The 21,866-nt window shown below is 33.2% G+C and overlaps 3 protein-coding genes across 3 annotated transcripts; 1 reads left to right on the forward strand and 2 right to left on the reverse strand.

The window, feature by feature from the left end:
• The first annotated feature begins 9,227 nt into the window (after positions 1 to 9,227).
• LOC122587079 (inactive protein kinase SELMODRAFT_444075-like) lies at positions 9,228 to 14,037 on the forward strand. Its single transcript, XM_043759154.1, has 10 exons — positions 9,228 to 9,318; positions 9,512 to 9,795; positions 9,941 to 10,080; positions 10,178 to 10,272; positions 10,373 to 11,340; positions 11,912 to 12,072; positions 12,180 to 12,256; positions 12,344 to 12,491; positions 13,183 to 13,332; positions 13,600 to 14,037. Exons 2-10 carry the CDS (start codon positions 9,612 to 9,614, stop codon positions 13,834 to 13,836), a joined length of 2,160 nt encoding a protein of 719 aa, XP_043615089.1. The 5' UTR covers positions 9,228 to 9,318; positions 9,512 to 9,611; the 3' UTR covers positions 13,837 to 14,037.
• Positions 14,038 to 15,898: 1,861 nt separating this feature from the next.
• LOC122587080 (PRA1 family protein F3-like) lies at positions 15,899 to 16,861 on the reverse strand. The gene has a single exon (XM_043759155.1). It carries the CDS (start codon positions 16,650 to 16,652, stop codon positions 16,104 to 16,106), a length of 549 nt encoding a protein of 182 aa, XP_043615090.1. The 5' UTR covers positions 16,653 to 16,861; the 3' UTR covers positions 15,899 to 16,103.
• A 1,053-nt stretch (positions 16,862 to 17,914) lies between these two features.
• Positions 17,915 to 20,618, reverse strand: LOC122588558. The gene is made up of 2 exons (XM_043760694.1): positions 20,386 to 20,618; positions 17,915 to 18,350 (listed from the first exon to the last, which is right to left on the reverse strand). The coding sequence occupies exons 1-2, from the start codon at positions 20,507 to 20,509 to the stop codon at positions 18,055 to 18,057; spliced, it is 420 nt and encodes a 139-aa protein (XP_043616629.1). The 5' UTR covers positions 20,510 to 20,618; the 3' UTR covers positions 17,915 to 18,054.
• Positions 20,619 to 21,866: the final 1,248 nt, after the last annotated feature.

The raw sequence follows: 21,866 nt of genomic DNA on the forward strand, positions 1-21,866 counted from the left end.
CCCTGGTTTTTAGCTTGTTTAAAAACGTAAGTTACAAAACTCCTCAATCCATGAAGAAACGTCAATTGTAGATTTATTTGGTCAGCTCTTATGATAAAATTTTCTATTCTTAAAGTTGAAATATCCTGTATACAGTTTTAGGTGTTTTGTTTTATGTTTTCTACTTTTGATATGAATAGTTGTTTAAAGAAGGGCAAATGGCATAAAAAGATACTTAAGTTTTACTCATTTTTCAATCAAGGTACACTTCTTTTTATATTTCAATTTAAGGATTCTACTTGTTTTTTAGACTAAAAAGTTATATTTACATGTAATCGGCGGTTTCCTAATTCAATAGCCGGTCATTTTTTGTTTCTTCCTCTCTGCCTAACGACCAATACCACAAGATGGAGAACTCAACAATTTCATTATTTTTCCCCCTTTCTATCAGCTACCATTAATTAGCAATTTTTTCTATTATACTTCCATCTTACAACCCATACAATCAAAAGCTTGTGTCTTCGATGAATTTTTTCAAACATTAATTTATTTTTCCAGAACCTCAAAATCATATATGGGGGGTTTTGTATTTTGACAAATAATTTAAGATTTACCCATCCATTACCATCATCTTCATCTCAATAAAGAAATTAAAAAAAGATCACCTACGGTTTCACAAACTTCAATTATTCATACTTTCATTCGAAGAAAAAAAAAAGAAAGAATAGCTCATGGATTCATGAGTGAGAGGGGATGAAGTGAGCAGAAGGATGGTCGTTGGCAGTTGCAGTTGCAGTCTTCGACGACTTGAAGCCTTCAACGGTCTTCTTCGACTGTTACGATGACAGTGGCCTAAAGAATTTGATTTTTCTCAAGAATTTAGCTTTTGGTGATGGTAATGGCTAGCGATAGTCAATATAATGGTCAAAGATGATAAAATAATGAGATTGTGAGGATGAAAAAAGAATGAGATAGTGGGGGTGAATAAAGAATTTCTGGATTCAGTACGCTAATGGATATATAGGAATGATATGTAAGTAAAAATTATTATCCTTAAAACCGGTTACCTAGAATATGGGTTAAAAAGTCTCATTCTAGTTTAGAAAAATGAAGTTACATCCTTAAATTGAAAAATAGAAAGAAGTGTACCTTGATTGAAAAATGAGTGAAACTTAAGTACCTTTTCATGCCATTTACCCTTTAAAGAACCATAACTTTGTAAATGTAAATTAAGTTGGGTAAATAATTAGTATAAATTAAATGCAATCTATCTATATCATTATTATTATCAAAGTTAGGGAACTCGTGACTCAGAATCGAATCAGTAGAGAAGGAGTAGAGGAGGAGTTAGAAGTTTTTGAAAACTCAGAACGAGATCGGGGAGAACTCGGATCGACTTTTATATAGGAAAATCAATTTTTTTTTTTTAAATGATATGTTTTAGAAAATTAGAAATAAGTTATAAACTTGAAAGTTAAACATAATTGTTTAAAATCCTTAACATAGTACTTCAAAACTCAAACTTAATTGTTCGGATACATAAACGTACCACTTGAAAAAATGGGATAAGAACCCTGCTTAAATGGATAAGAATTAAGAGGCTTTGTTAAATTGCAGAAAATAATAATACATTGAGTTAAGCTTAGTAAATCCACAAGTTGAGCCCAGTTTAATCCAACAATTTGGCACTTGCCATCTGGATGCCATTGTAGCCCAAACTCCAAATCCTTGGGTCTTTTTGCATTCCTTAACTAGGACCAGGTTTGAATAACATACAAGGAATATGAATAATGAAGTGATTCTGGTATAAAAGATGTCAATTTGTAAACCTTTAATTTGTATAATTTGTATACATATAAATAAGTGGTGGCAAACCGACAACTTCAGCTTACTTACGCTAACGATAAAAAATAAATATAAGCTATGCTTGTCAATCGAGTAGGTGATTTTGGATTAGCTCTTGAGATTTTGGGTTGTTTTACTCTCTTTCAAACATTAGATTTTTCCACTATTTTTGCTTGTGCTAGTGTCCCCATAAATTTTTGGATTTTTTGCAATATGAGATTAAATGACATAACTCTTATTTGTATTTTACTTTTTATTGGTGCTGTTGGAATTCTGTACAGATAGGATTGTATACTTGGTTACCCGATGCTATGACGGATCCCACTCCAGTATCCGCTTTGATTCATGCAGCTACTATGGTTACGGCTGGCGTTTTCATGATAGCAAGGTGTTCCCCTTTATTTGAATACTCACCTACGGCTTTGATTGTTATTATTTTTGCAGGAGCTATGACGTCATTCCTTGCGGCAACCACTGGAATATTACAGAACGATCTAAAGAGGGTCATAGCTTATTCAACTTGCAGTCAATTAGGCTATATGATCTTTGCTTGCGGCATCTCTAACTATTCGGTTAGCGTCTTTCATTGAATGGATCACACCTTTTTTTCCATGATGTCGCATACCGATTGAATGTTTGAAAAAAATTAATAAATATAACAAATAGAATTATTGTTACATGACTTGCAATTCGCAACATGTGGTTTGATTTTTTGATCATTTAATTTAGTTAATGTAAAAATAAACTTGTATTAGTTTAACTCAGTCTTGATCCATGACGAAAGAGAGGTACACAACATTTGATTCATTCAGAATTATACAGTATTGACTTCTACGGACTAATATAAACCGTGACAAACCCGATACTACTAGGCTACTAGGTTCATAAAAATATTTAGACCTGCTTCATTTTTTACTTAAAAATAATACATTTTAAGAAACCACAATTCTTCACTAAACTTACGCTACGCGGAAAAAGTCTTGGTTTATTTGCCTTTAAATACCGATATTTTGGTCGTACCAGTCGGGTACCCGGTACCGGTATTACCGGTGAACCGGACGATACGTACCGGCGCGGTAATTTATTTTTTGTATTTTTATTTTATAAAAATCCTATAAAACTTGTTACAATTTAACGAAAATAGTCAAAATACAAGTACAATCCACTCAAAAATAGTACCAAATACGTATTTCATAACAAAGTATAAGTTTTAAAGTTTACAAATAACAAAACATAACATTTAAATAAATCAAAATACCGGTATTACCATTCCGGCAATACTGGAAATACCGGCCGGTATTAAATAGTGTAAATATCGGACAAAATACCGGGATAGTTGTACTGGGGTACCACCCGGTATCCGGTATTCTGGGTAATACCGGCCGATACGTATGGGTATTTAAAACACTGCTTTAAATAGTATATATCCACCGGGTTTTTCACTAAATTCAAAAGTTGCATATTATTATTATTTTTTTTGAAAAAACTCAAAACTTGCAGTATGTATTCGCATTTCAATAAAAAAATCTTATACTCCATCCATACGACTATAAGTATCATATTTTGAATTTTAAAAGTTTTATATTTTAATATTTAACTTCAAGCATAATTTTTGCGTTATAAACAAACTTTGATAAAAAATTATACCAATAAAAATATTTTTAAAATACAATCAGTTCATATAACCTCCATCAAGTGTTATCTAACGCAAATACAATTAGTTAAAGTTAAAGTTGAAAATGTTATACTTTAAAAACTCAAAATATGATATTTCTAATGAAGCGGATGGAGTATTAAACAAAAAGTTATCAATTTAAAAAGAGAAAAAATAAATTGAAAGGAGATAGTGTCACTGAATAAGGTCTTTCCAAACATCCAATTTTTTCTATTGTTTTTTCAACAATTCTCTCATAAATTGGTTGGCGTCTTACATTTTTTCAAAACTACATTAGTATTTTTCTCGCGAGAAAATGCAAGAAAACGGCAGGTGGGGGTTAAGTCTTTTTCAGCCAATAATCAAAGTATAAAAGTTATGATTTCTTTTTTTTTTATAAAAGATATAATAAAATATTTGACGAAGAGATAGAGAAATATATGAGAAATAAGTATAGTTGGTAATGATATTTTTTTGAAGAAATAGAGGATGTGACGCTACGTGACAAAAAAAAAACTGAGATAATGGTTTAGGTTGGATAATGTGAATTTGAAATTGTATGGTCGGGTTGTATCATTGGAAAAATTATTTAGAAAAAGTTTAAGTTGGCACCAAAAGGAATAAGGACGATACATACAGGCCCAACATGTAACAAGTTACAAAAAAGGTTAAATTTCATTTTGGAGTAGCCCCATTTCGGCAACTATAAGATCGAAGCCAAAATATATATACTTAATCAGTCAACCATCTCCAACATTGTGTCATTGTGATTCGATTTGGATGTGTACAATTTTTTTTCGAAGACTCAGTCGGGATACGACATTAGGAAAAACTCACCGTATATTGGTGAAACCTTGTATGCACCATAGACTACGAGACGTTGACTATGGACCGTTACAAGTATTCGGTGGGAAAGACCCCAAGGTTTGCCATCCTTGGATCGATTGAAGACTTTGGATAAAACCGGGAGCGTCACTGACCAGCTAGGCGATGTGTACAATTACAACCAGGGTCGGCTCTAAGGAAACTTGGGTCTAGGATGAGATTAAAGAAAGACCCCTAAGCTAAGAACAACGAATTTGACTTGAGGACCTAAAAACCAAAATATGCTTCTACCTAATGTCTTAACCACCGCTCTAAATGCTAATAGTTTATTAATAAAAATATAAACACCATATAAAATATAATTTTTACACATATATGTATATATGAAATTTAAAAATATGAGCCTCTGAAAATGTAGACCTCCAACGGTTGTCCACTTTGCCCTATACCTAAGCCCCCCATGATTACTACTATAATGATTCTTGTTTTTTTTTTTTATATATATTATTATTTTTTTTTATAAATAAACAAGCTATAACTTTCTATAAATATATTGATACAAAATATTTTGTACATTTTCTTACACTTCTTAATTTTATTTTATTTTTTAACATAACAAATCATTACATAGAAATAGAAAGAAAGCGAACAACAAACTATGTCGTTACTCTTTTTTATCATATAATTGTATTTTGTATTTTAAGTTCCAAAGAGAATGGTTTTTCTTTGGTTACACAACTACATGCTACGATTGCATGTGTGCACTTCACAATTTTATACGAAAAATATATGAAGGTAATGCGAATTCTGCAGAATCTCAATGTGCATGTGCGCCTGCGGCCTTCAAAACAAATGCGTACAATATTATGTGGTGGGTGGAGATGAAGAGGTAACACCACAAGAAAATGCAACAATCTTAATTAAATAGCACAAAACATAATGAAACATATGCATTTTGAGTTTTACTTCTATAAATTCTTATGTTATTTGTACCTAGGTGCCATTAGAGTGAAGGGAGTGGGGGCGATTCCCCCTGTTCGCCGGCTATATCCCCGTCTACACCACTCCCCAAAGGCAATAGGCCAAAAAAATGAAATTGGCGATAGCTTTTGATCGCCTGGATTGTGTGTTGACCGAGCCTTGTTTTCCGTTCCAACGTTTAAAAACGGCTAGACTTTTATTTTTTTTCTCCCTTTCTTCTTTCTTCTCTCTGTCTCTATATATATATATATATACATCAAACACTTCTTTCTTACATTCAACCAAAACAAAACCAAGATACTTTTCACAATTATATAAAACATACATTACATATTTTTTTTTATTATAGAAAACATCGATGATTTTTCATATTCTAGTTCCGACTCAAGTGGTGGTTCGACCGGTCTAGACGAGGCTATCGAGAGTACAATCGTTTTGACCATTAACACAATGTTAAAAGACGCAAGGGAAGAAGAAGAGGAGGAGGAGGCACACCACTACCGCGTGTTCAGGGTTTTAGGCGAAGGGCGGTCCTAGATCGTAGACGGCATGAGGCAAACAAACGGTTGATGCGTTTTTATTTTGTTGATGACCCGGTATATCCCCCGAGGAAGTTTAGGAGGCGCTACCGTGTGAGTAAACTCTTATTTTTGCAAATAACAAAAGATTTGGAAGAGAATTATACGTATTTCCAACAAAGATATGATTGTCATGGGAAGTTAGGTTTCACCGCGATACAAAAGTGTACTGTCACGCTTCGCCAATTAGCATACGACAGTAGTGTCGACTCATTTGACGAAAATTTCGAGATGTCGGCGAGGGTTTTACGGGACTCACTAGCCAACTTTTGTAAAGGTGTTAATCTAAAACTTTTTTATTTACATTTTATTATGTCATACTTTTTATACATTTTATAATTTAATTACGTAGTTATATTATTTACATTTCATAATTTTAGTTATATAGTTTTACATTTTATTATGTCATACTTATTAAACAAGAGTCGGCGCGAAAGGATATTGAGCGAACTTTCGACGTATTGAGGAAGCGTTGGAAAGTTATTAGTTTTCATTCACGGTTTTAGAACAAGGAGAGAATGCATGACGTGTTATATGCATGTATTATTTTACATAATATGATTTTGCAGGATGAAAACAAAACTTATTGTCAAGACTTCTACGAGCATGACCGACTTTGGACGAGGATTATTGGAGGCAACAAATTCCAATGGAGCAGCGGATTGAGAACTCAAATGCGGTTAGGAGTAGAGAAACACATAACATGTTATTGGTTGATTTGGTGGATCATCTATGGGATAACCACGCGGCGAGGGCGAATGATGAAGAATACGTGACGCCTATCATTGAGTCCTACTTTAGCGATGACTAATAGTTTATGTCGTATTTTATATTTTATTATGTAGTATGGTGTGTAACGAACTTTAATTATTATGTACCGTATTCATAGTTACAGGATTTGTTGATCACCCCACGAATTACGTTCTTGGTTCGGCAATCCAATTCGCGGTACGATTCGCGAATCCATTCGCGAACCAAAGACAAAAAATACCTAATTGGTAGAAGGTGGTTCGACGACCCCAAATGGGTGTAGTTTAGCAATCTGGACAAGAAAAATTCACGTTTTGGAAGCATTGGGTTCAATGAATTGTGTTTGGGTTCAATGATTTTGATTTAAGTAGTAACTAAATATTGAAAATTTGCAACTATCAAAGTAAATATATTAAATGGATGGGAAAAAAACAAAGGATGGAGTAAGTTTTAAGCATTTGTTTTATTTTATGTAGTTCGTTTTAAACTTTTAAGTTTAAAGACTTATAATTTGTTTTTGAAGTATTAAAAATGTTTGAACTTTGTAATATTCAATATTTGAATCTATTGTTACATTTCTAAATTTGGGTTCACCGAATCAAAGCGAACTGAAATGAGTCTACCCCCGAAACTGGATTCTCGGGTCCCTGCGAATTGCGATCCCGAATTGCGAACCCGAACCGAAGCGAACCGCAAATCAGGTGACTATGACTGTATTTGAATTTTAGGTGTGTAATAGAATTTTACTTATTATGTACGAGTATTTTATTGTTATGTGTAATAGATTTTTTAGTTATATGTATTTTATTTATGGAAAGATGGATATTTTTTATAAAAAAAATGGAGGTGAAAAGAAAAAAAAAAAATCATTAGAGTGTGACAAGTGTCACAAGTCCCCCTACCTTCCAAGTAGTCTTACTCTCTACTTTTTTTTAAGCTTTTTCCCATGGTGACATGACGCCACATGAAACAGGTCTCTTCCAAAAAAGAGTAGCCCCACCCCACTCCTCTTAGCCTTACTATATTTTGGTATTAATTTTGAGGTGACCTTGTATGTTAGATTGGTATTTAATCACATAATTTTGAGAATTTTGTTTTTTCGAATAAATCAAAGTTATATTTATGCAGACAATAGTTAATTTACAAAATAAACGGCTCTTTATGACACTTATTTTAGATCACATCTTCATCAATTGCCGGTACAGTTTCATAACTATAAATGTTTTTACATTAATGAAAATACAATATCTTAGTAAGCATGAAGAGAGATAAGAATGGGGGACCATTACAAATAAGTTATACTTGTACGCATTATGGGATCGTTGTAGATTCCATTTTCGCTTTTGTTTTCAAGCAAGTCTGTACACACTGCCCGCTGTTATCATTTCAAAATTTGAAGAAAAATCTCTCATTTGCTTTTACTTTATGTCTTTATATAAAGCCACTACTACCATATGGTATAATTTTAGATTAGGTCGGGATGTTTGAATTCGGAATAAGTAAAAGTTATACATGACCTTTATTTTGAGTTTTAGTACGTTTAAAAGGAACCAAGTACTTTATTTCATTCACAAAATCACATGTGCCGTTTATGTTTGCAAAAATATTTCTAAAATATACTAATGTAATTTTTTTGGATGACATGTTTCGGATCACCTTCAATTCGTCGTACAAAAATAATGACACATAGAGTAGTAGACTACATTGTTTTAATTGGACATGTTTAAAGACTTTCAAGGAAAAATCTCAGGCATATGAAAATCATTTGATCATAATTTGTTTACTATGCTTATAATAAACTTTAATGATTATGGAACAAAATTTATATTCTAGTCCAACTACTTAACTACTTTACAGTTTACCCCCTTCGTTATTATGCTGATCAACTTTAGGCTCGATACGTGTGAGTTCCAATCTCTTAACAATAATGATATATAATCTTTTATAGGACAATGTATGAAAAATGTAAAATGGAAACAGTCATAACTCTATTTGAAAATAAAAAGTGTGCTTTCAAAAATTTAAATTTGTTACCAACCGTATATATGTTTTCAAAAATATACTCGTAATAATAAAAAGAAGTTAGAGCCAATGATGACTAGTCCAACTGTTCAAAGGCATCCCAGGTTTTAACCAAGATCTTGAGTTCGATCTTTAGGGATGACAAGTATTAGAGTTTTTTCCTCCGAATACTTGTAAGACTCATGGTCAACATCTCGTTGTCTAGGGTACGTGCAAGGCTTCACCATTATACGGTGAGGTTTCACAGATGTCACATACCGACTGAATGTTTGAAAAAATAAATAAAAAGAAGTTATAACAAACATCAAGGTTAAATAAAGTATAATGACAAATAAACAAATGGCCTACTTTGTCAAATTGTATGATCTCAAGGGGACCCTATAAAGCGAGGTGGTAAGCACGGTAAACGGGAGGTGCATTTATTTACGCAAATTCCATGCACCATTTTCAAGATGACTATGCTTTTTTAAGTTTTACCAAATACGAAGACATCGTTTTTGATAATTTTTAGTGAGCCATTCTAGTTCATTTTTAACATTTACCACACACAAAAGTACTGGCTTTCAAAAAAGAAAAGAAATGATGTTCGGAACTTATTATGATTTTGTTTTAGAGTAGCACAAAACTTGTACTGGAATTTGTATTGGATTGACTGCTAGCTGGTCAAAAGAGAGAAGTTATCAGGTAGAATTAAATTTCATTTACAGTACAGCTATAGTTTCTTACAATTATTATTATGTAATTATTACTGTGTAAAGTTTATGTTTGGGACAAAGTAACAAAGACAGTTATGGGATGCGCATTATTAGCTTTTCTAGTAGTATAATATTGTCAAACTTATATGTAAAATGTTAGAATGTATCTTTTATATCTGCAGTAGTTGAAGAAATTTGAATATACTTGCTAGCTAGCTGTAGTATGTATTGTATATGTGAGGCATTGGCAAAGACACATTAGAAACTGCAATTCTGGGCAAAATGAGCAAGGAACTAAGCGTCGAGAGGCAGGAGAAGGGGTCGTCGGATGATGTTGAGATGGTCGTTGTTGTTGTTAAAGCATCTAGAGAAATTCCAAAGACTGCTTTGGTTTGGGCTTTGACTCATGTGGTTCAGCCAGGCCATTGTGTTACATTGATTGTTGTTATCCCTTCACTCATTTCTGGTAATATCTATACTACTTTCTTGATTGTTACACATATATCTCCGATTTATAGGAATATGGTACTTTTGTCTTACTTTGAGCTAACAAAAGAAATAAAATGTAGGACATTTACAAAGGATAACAATTGTTTGTTTTGTAAATATAGGTAGAAAATTATGGGGTCTTACAAGATTTACTGGAGATTGCATTAGTCGCCATTGGAAGTCTTATTTAGGGAAAACTGATATTGCGGATTCCTGCTCTCAGATGATCCTTCAGCTGCATAACATGTATGATCCTGATAAGGTCTGTCCATACAATCCTACATATTTCCTGTTCGTTTTTTTTCTACCATCTTCTTGATTATTACTTATACATGTTACTTAATTGAATTCATAAATAGATAAATGTGAAGATAAAAACGGTATCTGGATCACCATATGGAGCAGTGGCTGCAGAGGCCAAGCAAATTCAAGCTACTTGGGTGGTATTGGACAAGTAATGCTCTAAACTGTGAGCAATAGCTTAAATATGTCGAACTAAAGTTTTGTTATCAAACAGTTTGACTTAAGTCTATCGGGGCTTAATTTACTTGCAGGAAGCTGAAACATGAACAAAAAAAATGTATGGAAGAGTTGCAATGCAACATTGTGACAATGAAGAAGTCACGACCAAAAATTATTCGTCTTAATTTAGCTAGATCCCCTAAGACAGGATCCGAAGTACTAGACAATCAGTTGGCTCTCATGGCAAAGCAATCATCTGAAAAGCTACAAAAAAATAAGAGTTCAAGTATATGTTCTGCTCCACGACTCACAACTCCAGTTAGTAGCCCTGAGGCTTTAACGGCAACTGAAGCAGGCACTTCATCAGTTTCAAGTTCTGATCCTGGAACCTCACCATTTTTTATGCCTATAACCCGTAATTCTGTAAAAGATGAATCATTAGCCCGCAAGGAGAATATAGATTTCAATGAGTTGAGTTCAGACTCTGAAAGTGAACGCCTTTCGTCATCCTTCTCTAGCTTAAGGTTTCAACCATGGATGGCTGATATTTTAACTTCAAACTGTCAATCGTCTCAACTTGACAGAGATACCGAATATGGGATGCCAAGTCAAAGAACAGACATAGACTTTAGGGGTGATCTTAGAGATGCAATATCTTTGCCACGAAACACACCTTCAGGCAGAAATACCCCTTCAGGCCCACCTCCATTGTGCTCGATATGTCAGCACAAGGCACCTATATTTGGAAAGCCACCCAGATGGTTTACCTATGCAGAACTAGAAATTGCTACTAGAGGTTTTTCTCAAGATAATTTCTTGGCTGAAGGGGGCTTTGGGTCTGTACACAGAGGGGTACTTCCAGATGGACAAGCGGTTGCTGTTAAGCAACACAAACTAGCAAGTTCTCAAGGGGATAACGAATTCTGCTCAGAAGTCGAAGTACTGAGCTGTGCACAGCATCGCAATGTTGTTATGTTGATTGGATTCTGTATGGAGGACCGAAGGAGGCTGCTAGTCTATGAGTATGTATGCAATGGCTCACTGGATTCTCATCTTTATGGTAATTTTTAACCTGCCTTAATCAAATAAATGTGAACTAGATTAGGGACCTTTGCCTTTTCTAGAGGTGACAATTTTGAATTTTGAACTTTCTGCTTATGAAGGGTTCTAATCGGTTATGTTTTATCTTTAAAGGGTAAAATCAAAGAGCTAGCTAAAAAAAGAAATCAATTGAAAGTAGCTGAACCGTACTTTCAATGCATAGAACCTCCTAAATCTTTTTTATTTGATGATTCAGATTATTATTAGTCAGTATTCTTTCTGCAATCATATATGCCGTTTATATCATTTATTATCCTCCAACTCTCCAAGTTCTTTGAACAAGATTTCTTTAAGTCAACCTGACCCTACGTACCCTACCTAAACTTGATTAGACCGTTTTCCAACTGACTGGATCCGCCCATTATGGCACCTCTATGTTCAATGATGGTTCTAGCTGGGATCTTCTGCAAAAAAAATAAAAAATAAAAAAAAAGGCTACTACTCGGTTGCAACAGAAAGACTAAGAAACTTATGTTATTTAGTGTTGAAATTCTAAATCCTCTTTATATGGATCTGTAATGTATATCCAGGACGTGATCAAGATCCATTAGAGTGGTCAGCACGCCAAAAGATTGCTCTTGGAGCTGCTCGCGGCTTGAGATATCTTCATGAAGAATGCAGAGTAGGTTGTATTGTGCATCGTGATATGCGGCCAAATAACATTTTAATAACCCATGATTTCGTACCTCTGGTATATCATAGATCCCTTCCCTATTTAAACCAACTCATGATATGTGTGTTGTATCTACTATCGCAATTCAGAATGAGTTTGAATATCTCCAAATTTTTGCTTTCAAGGTTGGAGACTTTGGGCTAGCAAGATGGCAGCCTGATGGAGATACAGAAGAAGAAACAAAAGTAATTGGAACATTTGGGTAAGTCTTTTAATGTCTTTTATTTGTTTTTGTTTTACACCAATCTCCATATTATTGTGTATAAAAGAGTATGTTTTCTTAATCTAGATACCTAGCTCCAGAGTATGCACAGAGTGGGCAGATCACTGAAAAAGCTGATGTATATTCATTTGGGGTAGTATTGGTGGAACTTATTACAGGAAGAAAAGCGGTTGATCTTAAGCGTCCCAAGGGCCAACAATGTCTTGCGGAATGGGTAAGTTCTCGGTAACCTATGCATACAACTTAATGCGGGAAATTAATGGTTAGGGTAGTGAATCAAAAAGGTTTCGGGTCGAAACAAGAGGGGTCACACTACCCCAGTAATACTTCTCTGTCCTTTTTTTTAATCAATAGTTAATGTGTTACGAGTATATGATAAGAAACTATACTGTTAATCAAACTGTTATGGGAGATAACATTTGTACAATTTGTTTTTATTAATCTACCAAAGTTATGCATGAATTACTTGTACTGTATGTTATAAAGTTTGTACAGTTTGGTAAATTTATCAAAATGTTTGGTACAGATATCAATTCCCAACTGTTATATGTTAAAAAGTGAAGTTATAAGCATCTAAATACACGTTAGATGAATTTTGGCCCGCGAAACCCTTTCAAATTTTAACCATTTATTGTTTTTTATCCGTTAGCCAATTATTACTAGTTTACTACTGCACCTATTGACGTGTATTTATAAGTATGGGTTGAAATTGCTACCTATAAAAGTAAAATACTTTTGAGCTAAAAGAAAAAAATGGTAATAGTTTGAATTTTGATGACATGGTCACAAACCCTTCAAAATTTAGAGTCATAAGTTCAAGTCTCCGTAAGAGAACATCGCGTAACACTTACATATCAAACCAAGCTATTAGTTCTTGATTGTCTATTTACTCCAATATTTTGTAGGCACGGCCGTTATTAGAAGAAGGTACAATTAATGAGTTAATCGACCCTCGCCTTGGAAACTGTTATTCAGCTCATGAGGTTTATTGCATGATGCAAGCTGCTGCTCTGTGCATTAAAAGGGATCCTCATTTACGACCTCGCATGTCCAAGGTAATTTCCAATTTCTAGAAATTCATATTTTACAAATAATGCAGAGGTGACATAATGTAAGGGTTGGATGGGTAACGGGTCAAAAAGAACTTTTGTAGCTTGATTTGGGTTAAGTTGTCTCTGAAATCACCTATACTATACCCATACTAAGGATGGGCTTTTCTTCCATTTACAGCCGCTGCTCCCACTTCTTTTTGGCAATAACTTAAGACACTAAGTTACTAACAAGTGTTTCTTTGATATTATATCAATTTTATATGTGGAAAGGTATTACGGATGCTAGAGGGCGACATGATGAAGGGATCCAGTCATGTGTCAACACCTGGTTATGATGTCGGCAACCGAAGTGGTAGGCTTTTGATGGATCAACATAGATACATAACGGGCCGACTGAATGGAACATTAAAAGGATTAAGTGACAAGCTCTCACTTAACCAGACAAGAGATTGCTACTGGGAAAGTGATAAGGCAAGAATAATAGGTCAAGACTCATATCGATATTAGAGGCATGGCGTGTGTTAGATATCATCTTAAATTGATATTAATTGTAAAGTAGTAGTAATTAAGCATTAACAGTTATATTTTGGTAGTTCGTTCATATAAGTTGATTGAGGGCATGTTAGATAGTAGAATATAGTCATCTTAAGATGAACAGCAAGAAATTAAATTATTAGTATTACTAAAAGGGTTGATTTTTTCATATTATGCATTTGCAATATTTTAAAAATAATGAGGGGACACAAGTTAGTAAACCCATTGTTAAAATACATTTTGTGCAACATTTAAGCACTGATGTTACAGCTGGGGGTAGCCTAACCTTGTGCTATCATGGGAACCACTTCATGGGTCTGTCGATGACCACTATGCATGTGGTGACCCGACAAATTCAAATTTTAAGGCTTGTCTCAATTTGCCTTTGACCGAATGACCGCTTGCTGTCAGCATCATATAACTACAGAGTAGGGATTGTCCATGTTATCTGTCACACTTTGCAACAAGTTTGGATGATCTAACTAACAAGTTTTATTTACAAACACAAACATCACACAAGTAAAGTTATTAAAAACTTCTCTAGTTAAAACATACTTAAAAACCTAAATTCAATATTACATTATATATCAGAACATTTCTTGTACGTAATAATATCTATAACATAATACTAATCTTATCAATAGTGGCAGCTTCTGATAAAACACCAAACATATACACGCAATACAACATGACTCATCGCATCTTTTTAATAAACAATGGGTATTTGCAAACATAAATTGTTTAATAGGGCATTTTGCTCTCTACATTTTAGGACTGGTAATTTTGAATATATATTTAGCCTTGCCAATTGCCCAATACTCTAATAGCATAGTAGTTGTCCTCATTCACCAACCAGAATCCACAGCTAATCCTACCTAACCCACCCCCTTTTTTGGATGATTGATTAAGTGAGCACCACCTCTAGTCCTCTAGAGACTTAGAAGATGAGACTATGTTTGGGCACTTGAAACCCCAGCCATACCCATAATCAAACCTTTGTTAATTTCCACATCCAAAAAGCTCCGCAGAAGACGTGTGATTTAGCACTAGTCATACCACAAATCAAAAAACTCACGTGGTATAGCTATCCCTAAATCAAATTTTCCTAAATGCTGGCACCAAACCTTATCTAGTGGAAGAAAATGTGACGTCGAAAGAGCTATACCACATATCGAATATATGCATTTCAAAGTCATTATACTAGCAAAGATCAAACTTGGTGTTTTAGAAAACCTAAAATCAAGTAGTCACAAGATTTAATTTTTTGATTGGCAGCGCATTTTACATGATGACTCGAACATAAAGTTGGACTTCACTTCAACTAGTAAGCCTTTGAACTAATCATCCAAAACATACTAAGCTCAACCTATCTTACACCCCAGATTTTGCTAAACAAATTCACGCACATGACTAGTTAGAAAATGAAGGCATCCGCTTATTTAAAGCTAAAAAGTAATTCAAATTACCTTGTCTAGCTGAAGATATTTGATTCAGAGAGAGCTATTATCAGCTATCATACTAGCAGTTTCATGTATTTCAAACATGAAATTTTTCATAGACTTCAAAGTTCAAATCAAGCTCTAAAGCTTGCTGCAATGTATTTCTTATACTGTTACTGATGCTGTAAGGTGTTGAAGTTGCTGGTTAAGGAATTGGTAGGTAAATGTGTGCGAATGGGAATAGAGAGGGGTGAAAGATGACGCTTCTTGGTCTCATTCTAGCATTAACCTGAAAATTTCTAATTTCTGTTTTGTTTGTTGCTGTTTGACGCATTTGGATTTGTTGGTATTGAGTCTGCATAGTGGTTGGGATGTATTGTTGTGTGTATGTTTGCGTCCATGTTTTTATGAATTTTTGTACATTTGTGATTAGTAATGAAATTCACCTCTAAATTAATAAATCAAGCTCTAAAGCTTAATTCCTAATCAGCATTGCTTAGATGATGACTAAAGTGATTGAAAACTATTCATCCAGTATATTAAGCTAAAAAGAACTTGATCGTATATGTACAAAGAGTCATACGTCTTACTCAAAATGAATCACAAAGAACAAATGTATTCGATAAAAGAGAATTCAACTTCACACACAAATTGAATCTCAAATCTAACATTCTCCCACACTCACATATATAGATACATAAAAATAATTCCAGAGTAAACAATAAACAGTAATTAACTAACAGCCTAAAAACCAAAAGAAGAAAAAATAAAGAGTAATTTAAAACCTGCAATCCTTGCTTCTTAAACCGAAGAAGAAGAAACGAGATATTCACCGGCATCGTCGTCTAACGACAAGTCATCAGTAGTCCTCACAACAGCATGAACAAGCACAACCGCCAATCCGATCAAAACCGACGAAACGATATTCCATGTAGCACCGGTCAACAGAAGCAAAACAATAGTAAGAATAGACAAAACGACCAGCACCGTCCGATCATCGATCGTACGGTGGAAAACCATAAGCGCTTCATCTCGAAGAAAGTAAAGGAACAACCAGACAGCCATCATGATAACAAACACAATTAAGGAAATCGGATGCCACAATAAACTCAGAAATAAAATTGACAGCATAATCACAGCGTAGTTCATACGAAAGTAACCGAGGTTAGTTTTAACACGCGCAAAGGCGTCGGAAACGCCGTGAGGGAAATTAACTGAAGAGAGGTTGAACATTTGTTTCCAAGGACGGCGCGTGCCTAAACCTGATTTAATACGTGCTTTTGCTCGTGATAGATATTCGATGTTTTTACCTTGTGATGATGACGTTGGGATTGTGCCGTAAGTCGTCATCGTCGCCGGCGTGATCTGAATCAAGTAAGGGTTTGATGAAATTTGGGTGGGGGGAGAGTACTACAAATGAACTGCCTGCCTGGGTGTATAACTGATATATGATAATTTAATTTAATTGACTATAATATGGAAACGGCCCTTCAATATTTTTGTACTGTATTAATTTGTTGTTTTTCTTTTATAAACGGCATTAATTTGATTAATTTTGTCCCTCTAGAAACCTCTTTATAGTACTAGATTTGTTTATACTAACTGTGGTTTGGGATTTTTGAATTTTTTTTTTTTTTGGCTCGAATAGTCGGATGTGTATATTGTTATTGGACTCTATACTTAAGCTAAACAACCATTTACTAGTTCATCCAAACACAACAACAAATTAACTAAAAGAAAATTAAAAAAAAAATAGAATTAAGGGTGAATGTAGTTGTAGAAAAACAAAAAGTGCAATTTAAAAGAATTAACAAAGAAATAGAATGTGATTGTTGTATACGAGTATAAAAATAAATTTCACTACAAAGACAAAACTCATGTTACTATAAAAATAAATTTCCTTTTACTTATTTATTTTCATTTTTCTTAGAGAAAAAAAGGTTTTAATCTCTTTAAGACCTATATAAGATATTCAAATTATTGTAACTTTGAAAAACACAATGAATTCTTCATTTTTAAAATTAATAATTTCTATAAATGGATAAGCCATTTTTCTTATTAAAATGAAACGAACTTTTATTTCGCTTGTACTCATGCGTCTTTAGACACTTGTAGATGCGGATGCTCATACGGGTGGAAGAATCAATAGAGAAGAGTGGTGGAACTTTGTTGTTCAGCGGCCCCAACTCTTGAAGAACATGACTCTTCCATCTCTTAGGTACCATTGTTACTTTCAGGCCTTCAATTAGCAGGAACTATTGCCTATTGTCCTGGTTAAATGTTGATTTTACCCAATGCACCATTTCCATCCTTACACACTTCTTTATCAACATTTGCCATACAAATAATTGTGTTACTTGTCCCATGTTATGATCTCTATACTAAATTGTATCTTGCCTATGTGTCAGATCGGTTGTCTTAGAGTTATTTGTTAGCAAACAGGCTGTATGGTTGACTTATATGCTTCTGTTTTAAATTGCCCAAAATGAAGTCTTTTTTGTCTAAAAGATCTGTAATCTGAGTTTACCCATTTACCTGTTACTAATTGGTTTAATCGAATAAAGTAAGATTAAGTGCTTACTTATGGTCCTTATATTAAAGATGTACACAAATACACAATCAACCATTTCATTTCAAATATACAACATAATCAAGGTAGCAAATTCCAATTTTCACAAGAATATACATCAAGCATACACACCATAAGCACTAACATCAAGATAAACCAAATGTACATTTCCAGGTTTATCCATTACAAAGAAGGAATGGACTTTGCCCGGATGAATTGTTTGAGTAAGGCTTTTTCTTCATCAATTTTCTTTTTCTCTTGGGGATCTTTTGTCTTCACTTTTCTTTTCTCCTCCAATATCCACTTAAAGAGCTCCCTCTGCTGATCAATGGGGATTGGTTTCACTGGCTCTTGGATGGCAGGAGGCGGTGTTGATGTAACTGCAGTTGTGATGGCAGTGGATGTAGGAGTAGATGTAACTGCAGCTGCAGGCCCTTCTTCCTCTGTCTTCTCCTTGTTTGTTTTCATGTAAAGGTATGCTATAACACAATCAAGAATGACATGTTAAAGGGCAAACTAGTTCTCATACTAGATATAGTGGGCTTGAAGATTTCGTACACTGTTTTTAGCATCATGATAATTATTAATATTACCATGAACTATGAGAACTTATTGCAACTTTGTACCCTTGCCTGTCAAGTAGTTGTCCCGGAGCCAATGAAGGGGGAAGGTAAAGCAGCCATTGGGTTCGAGTTAAGTACCATGGTGAGTTAACTAGCTATAATTAAGATTTCTTAAATCATCGTCATCATCAACAACAACAATGGTATCCAATCTCACCATAAATGAGCATGTGGGATGTAGACACTATAACCATTACCCGAGGGTAAAGGGACTATTTTGTAAACCCGAAATTTTGCATTAACCTTATCTTCAGAAATATTTCTTCTAACTTCAAACTTACTATAATTAGTTTTATGTTGAACATATTAGGATTTTATTATTCAAATTTATGGCAAGTAGAAGGAAACAAGATGATGATTAATTCAAAAAAGTATTTGCATTCAACATAACTTACAGAACAATAACCTGTAATAGTAATATCGATCCTATGCGACAAACTAAAATTGATTAATGTCTAACAGAATGTGAAACCAACTTAGTAGAACAAATATAGAATCTAAATGCATCTGATTAAATGATATGGCTCTCCTTATTATTCTTATACACGGCGTGTATGTTCATAAAAAGAAAGACTGAGCATTACGGTTTCATATGTTTAAAGGGCATTGCACTTTAAGGAATATAATAAAAGTTAGCTTATGGGCCTAACACATTATTAAACCTTTTACATTTTTCTTATTTGTTTTCCCTGGCTAAAAATCTTGGCCCCTAACACGATAAGAAAGGTTAAATTTTAATAAACTGAACCATCATAGTAACCTATGCATTATATTATTATATATTCCTTAAATAGACAGTGATACATGTAATCATCTAAAGTTTCATTTCAAGATCTATTTGATTTATGTTGCTATAATAGATTACTGTTGAACTTTAATTTTAGGATATTACAACATGTGTGTGCTTGGCTTAAGAATGAGTGTTAATCTGTAGCAATTACGTATCTGTCAAAAACGGAAAGCATATGAAGATACAAATTTACCTATCTGATGGGCAACATACATGGAAGTATCCCACAAAAGGAACACATATCCTATTCATCTCCCCTGTTAGTATCTTTATAATTATACCTAGAGCATATAATCAGCCAAGTATCTACTACCCCTGGGAACTACAGCGCAAAGGAAAAACGTACACCCATCCCATTCATGTTAAACTAGTAAATCGTGCTTACAATTTTGACTAGATATAAGGGTATAACTATATGTATATCAGAATCTGAAATGCCTATGAAGAAACCTAAAGCAATTCCCTTCAAATGTGCACCCAAAAAAGTCCTGGTTGTTGTTTTGTTGTAAATCCTAATCATTTGCTACATTTGCATACTCTAGTCCAACAATGTTGTGAAAGCTTATGACCGCAACATCTTGATAGTTGATACCAATATCTAGAGTTAACAAAAACTTCTGTATCGTCTTTTATTTCTCAAAATATCAAATACTTTGCTATATAATATAATTACTTGTTTTGCAAATGAACCCCCAACGAAAAATCAAAGTTAATCCAAACACCCCTAAAACTAAATGAAAGAAAATATAAAAAGGAAATGGATAAACAATGTCAAGAGATTTACCAATAAAACAAATATCTAAATGAAACAACTTAGGTACGGTACGTGTACGTCTATCGCTGCTGGCTTCAAACAATATTCAACTATCTATTCTTTCAATATTATAATCAAATACTGTATATATTTAACTTTAACTTGTGGTATAGGCTAAACAAATATTCGAGAAATTACTTTAGACAAATAAAAAATAAATCAAGATTTAGTTTTTTTTTTTTTATAAAAAAAAAATCGACGGATATAATATAATACAAATATATAAAAGAAGTAACGCATATATATATAATAGATGGATGGATGGATGGATGGATGTAGATGGGTACCTCCGATGGAAATATTGACGGCGAGAAGAGGCAAGATGAATTTGCTGTAGCGGCGTCCCAGTGAATCCGGCTGTAGTGGCGGTGGTGGTGGCGTGGGCGGAGAAGAAGATTGATGAGTAGCCATTGACGACGAGATAGAGCCCGGTGGTTGTTGCAGCTCAGCTGGCGAATGAGTTGTTATTGTTTCAAAGTGTTTGAATTTAATCTCAGACTTCTTTTACTTCTTTATAGTCCGTCCTAATGTCACACTAAATAAACACAAATAATTCTAGAAATATACGAGTATATAGCATTGTGCCATTGTGTACATAATTTATCATTTTTTAAAAGTAATTTCTAACGACTCGAATTCTTTTTAACCTATAGAAATGTATTATTAATTAATATTTTGTATTATATAGTGAAATGAAATATAGTTTTATCAATTAATTTGTAACTTATTATCCTTTATTATCTTTGATGGCTTAATATCTATTATTACTAGATTTTTAGACCCGTGTCCAACACTGGACACGGGGTTTATGATATTATCGATATTATATTTTAATACATTTAATTCATAAAAGCTTATAACTTTGAAAATATACGGTTCTAAGTGTTATACTTTGCAAGTAGTAGTACAATAACCATAGGTTCGTCACTGTCATTATTTAGCTGAGACATATTGATGGAATTTTTTGTTATAGTCATTACAAAAAAGCACATGCAACAATAATTTCATTATTATATAATTGTTTGAAATCAGTTGTACTCATAATGTGATAATTATTATGAAAGATAATTAATAATTAAAATATAAACATACTTATGATCTTGTACTTGATTTTTAATCACTGTCCTATGATAATTAGATAACCATTAGGATTATTTTCATTGTCTTTGATACTAATTAGGACTCTTGATTTGAGTGATAATTGTAACTTACTTTTTGTAACTTTTTAAAAAAAAAAAATTAAAAAATCATCTCAAGTTGATAACTAAAAATAAATATAAATTAAATATTCAGGGCTAAAAAGTATAAATTGTTGATGGAAAACAAAAAAGTGTAAATTAATGAGACTTTTTCTACAAATAAATATAAATATTTATATAATAATATGTTTGGATAATGATTATTATGATTTTTAATTTATAGTTAATCTAAATGATGACATAAGCAAGAGTCAATTTGATGAAATTGAGCGATTTGATTGGTTAATAACTCATTAGTTCAACTATCTTATATTATATATTAAGATTATATAAATAAAGAAAAATTGTGATGACATAAGATTTTTTTTTTTAAAATTGTGTACTCCAATGCATCCTTTTAATTAAATATGACATCATTATACTTTATTGATTTAAATTTTAAATTATCCTTCCTTTTTAAAATAAATCTCATTAATATAGATTTTTACTAAATGCTCACATTATTATTTAAAATTTTAATCACCTTAATTTTTCGTTATGATATGCTGAAAACTATGGTGTCTTTTGGG

Source organism: Erigeron canadensis, chromosome 2, assembly GCF_010389155.1.
Source record: "Erigeron canadensis isolate Cc75 chromosome 2, C_canadensis_v1, whole genome shotgun sequence".
Lineage (NCBI taxonomy): Eukaryota > Viridiplantae > Streptophyta > Magnoliopsida > Asterales > Asteraceae > Erigeron > Erigeron canadensis.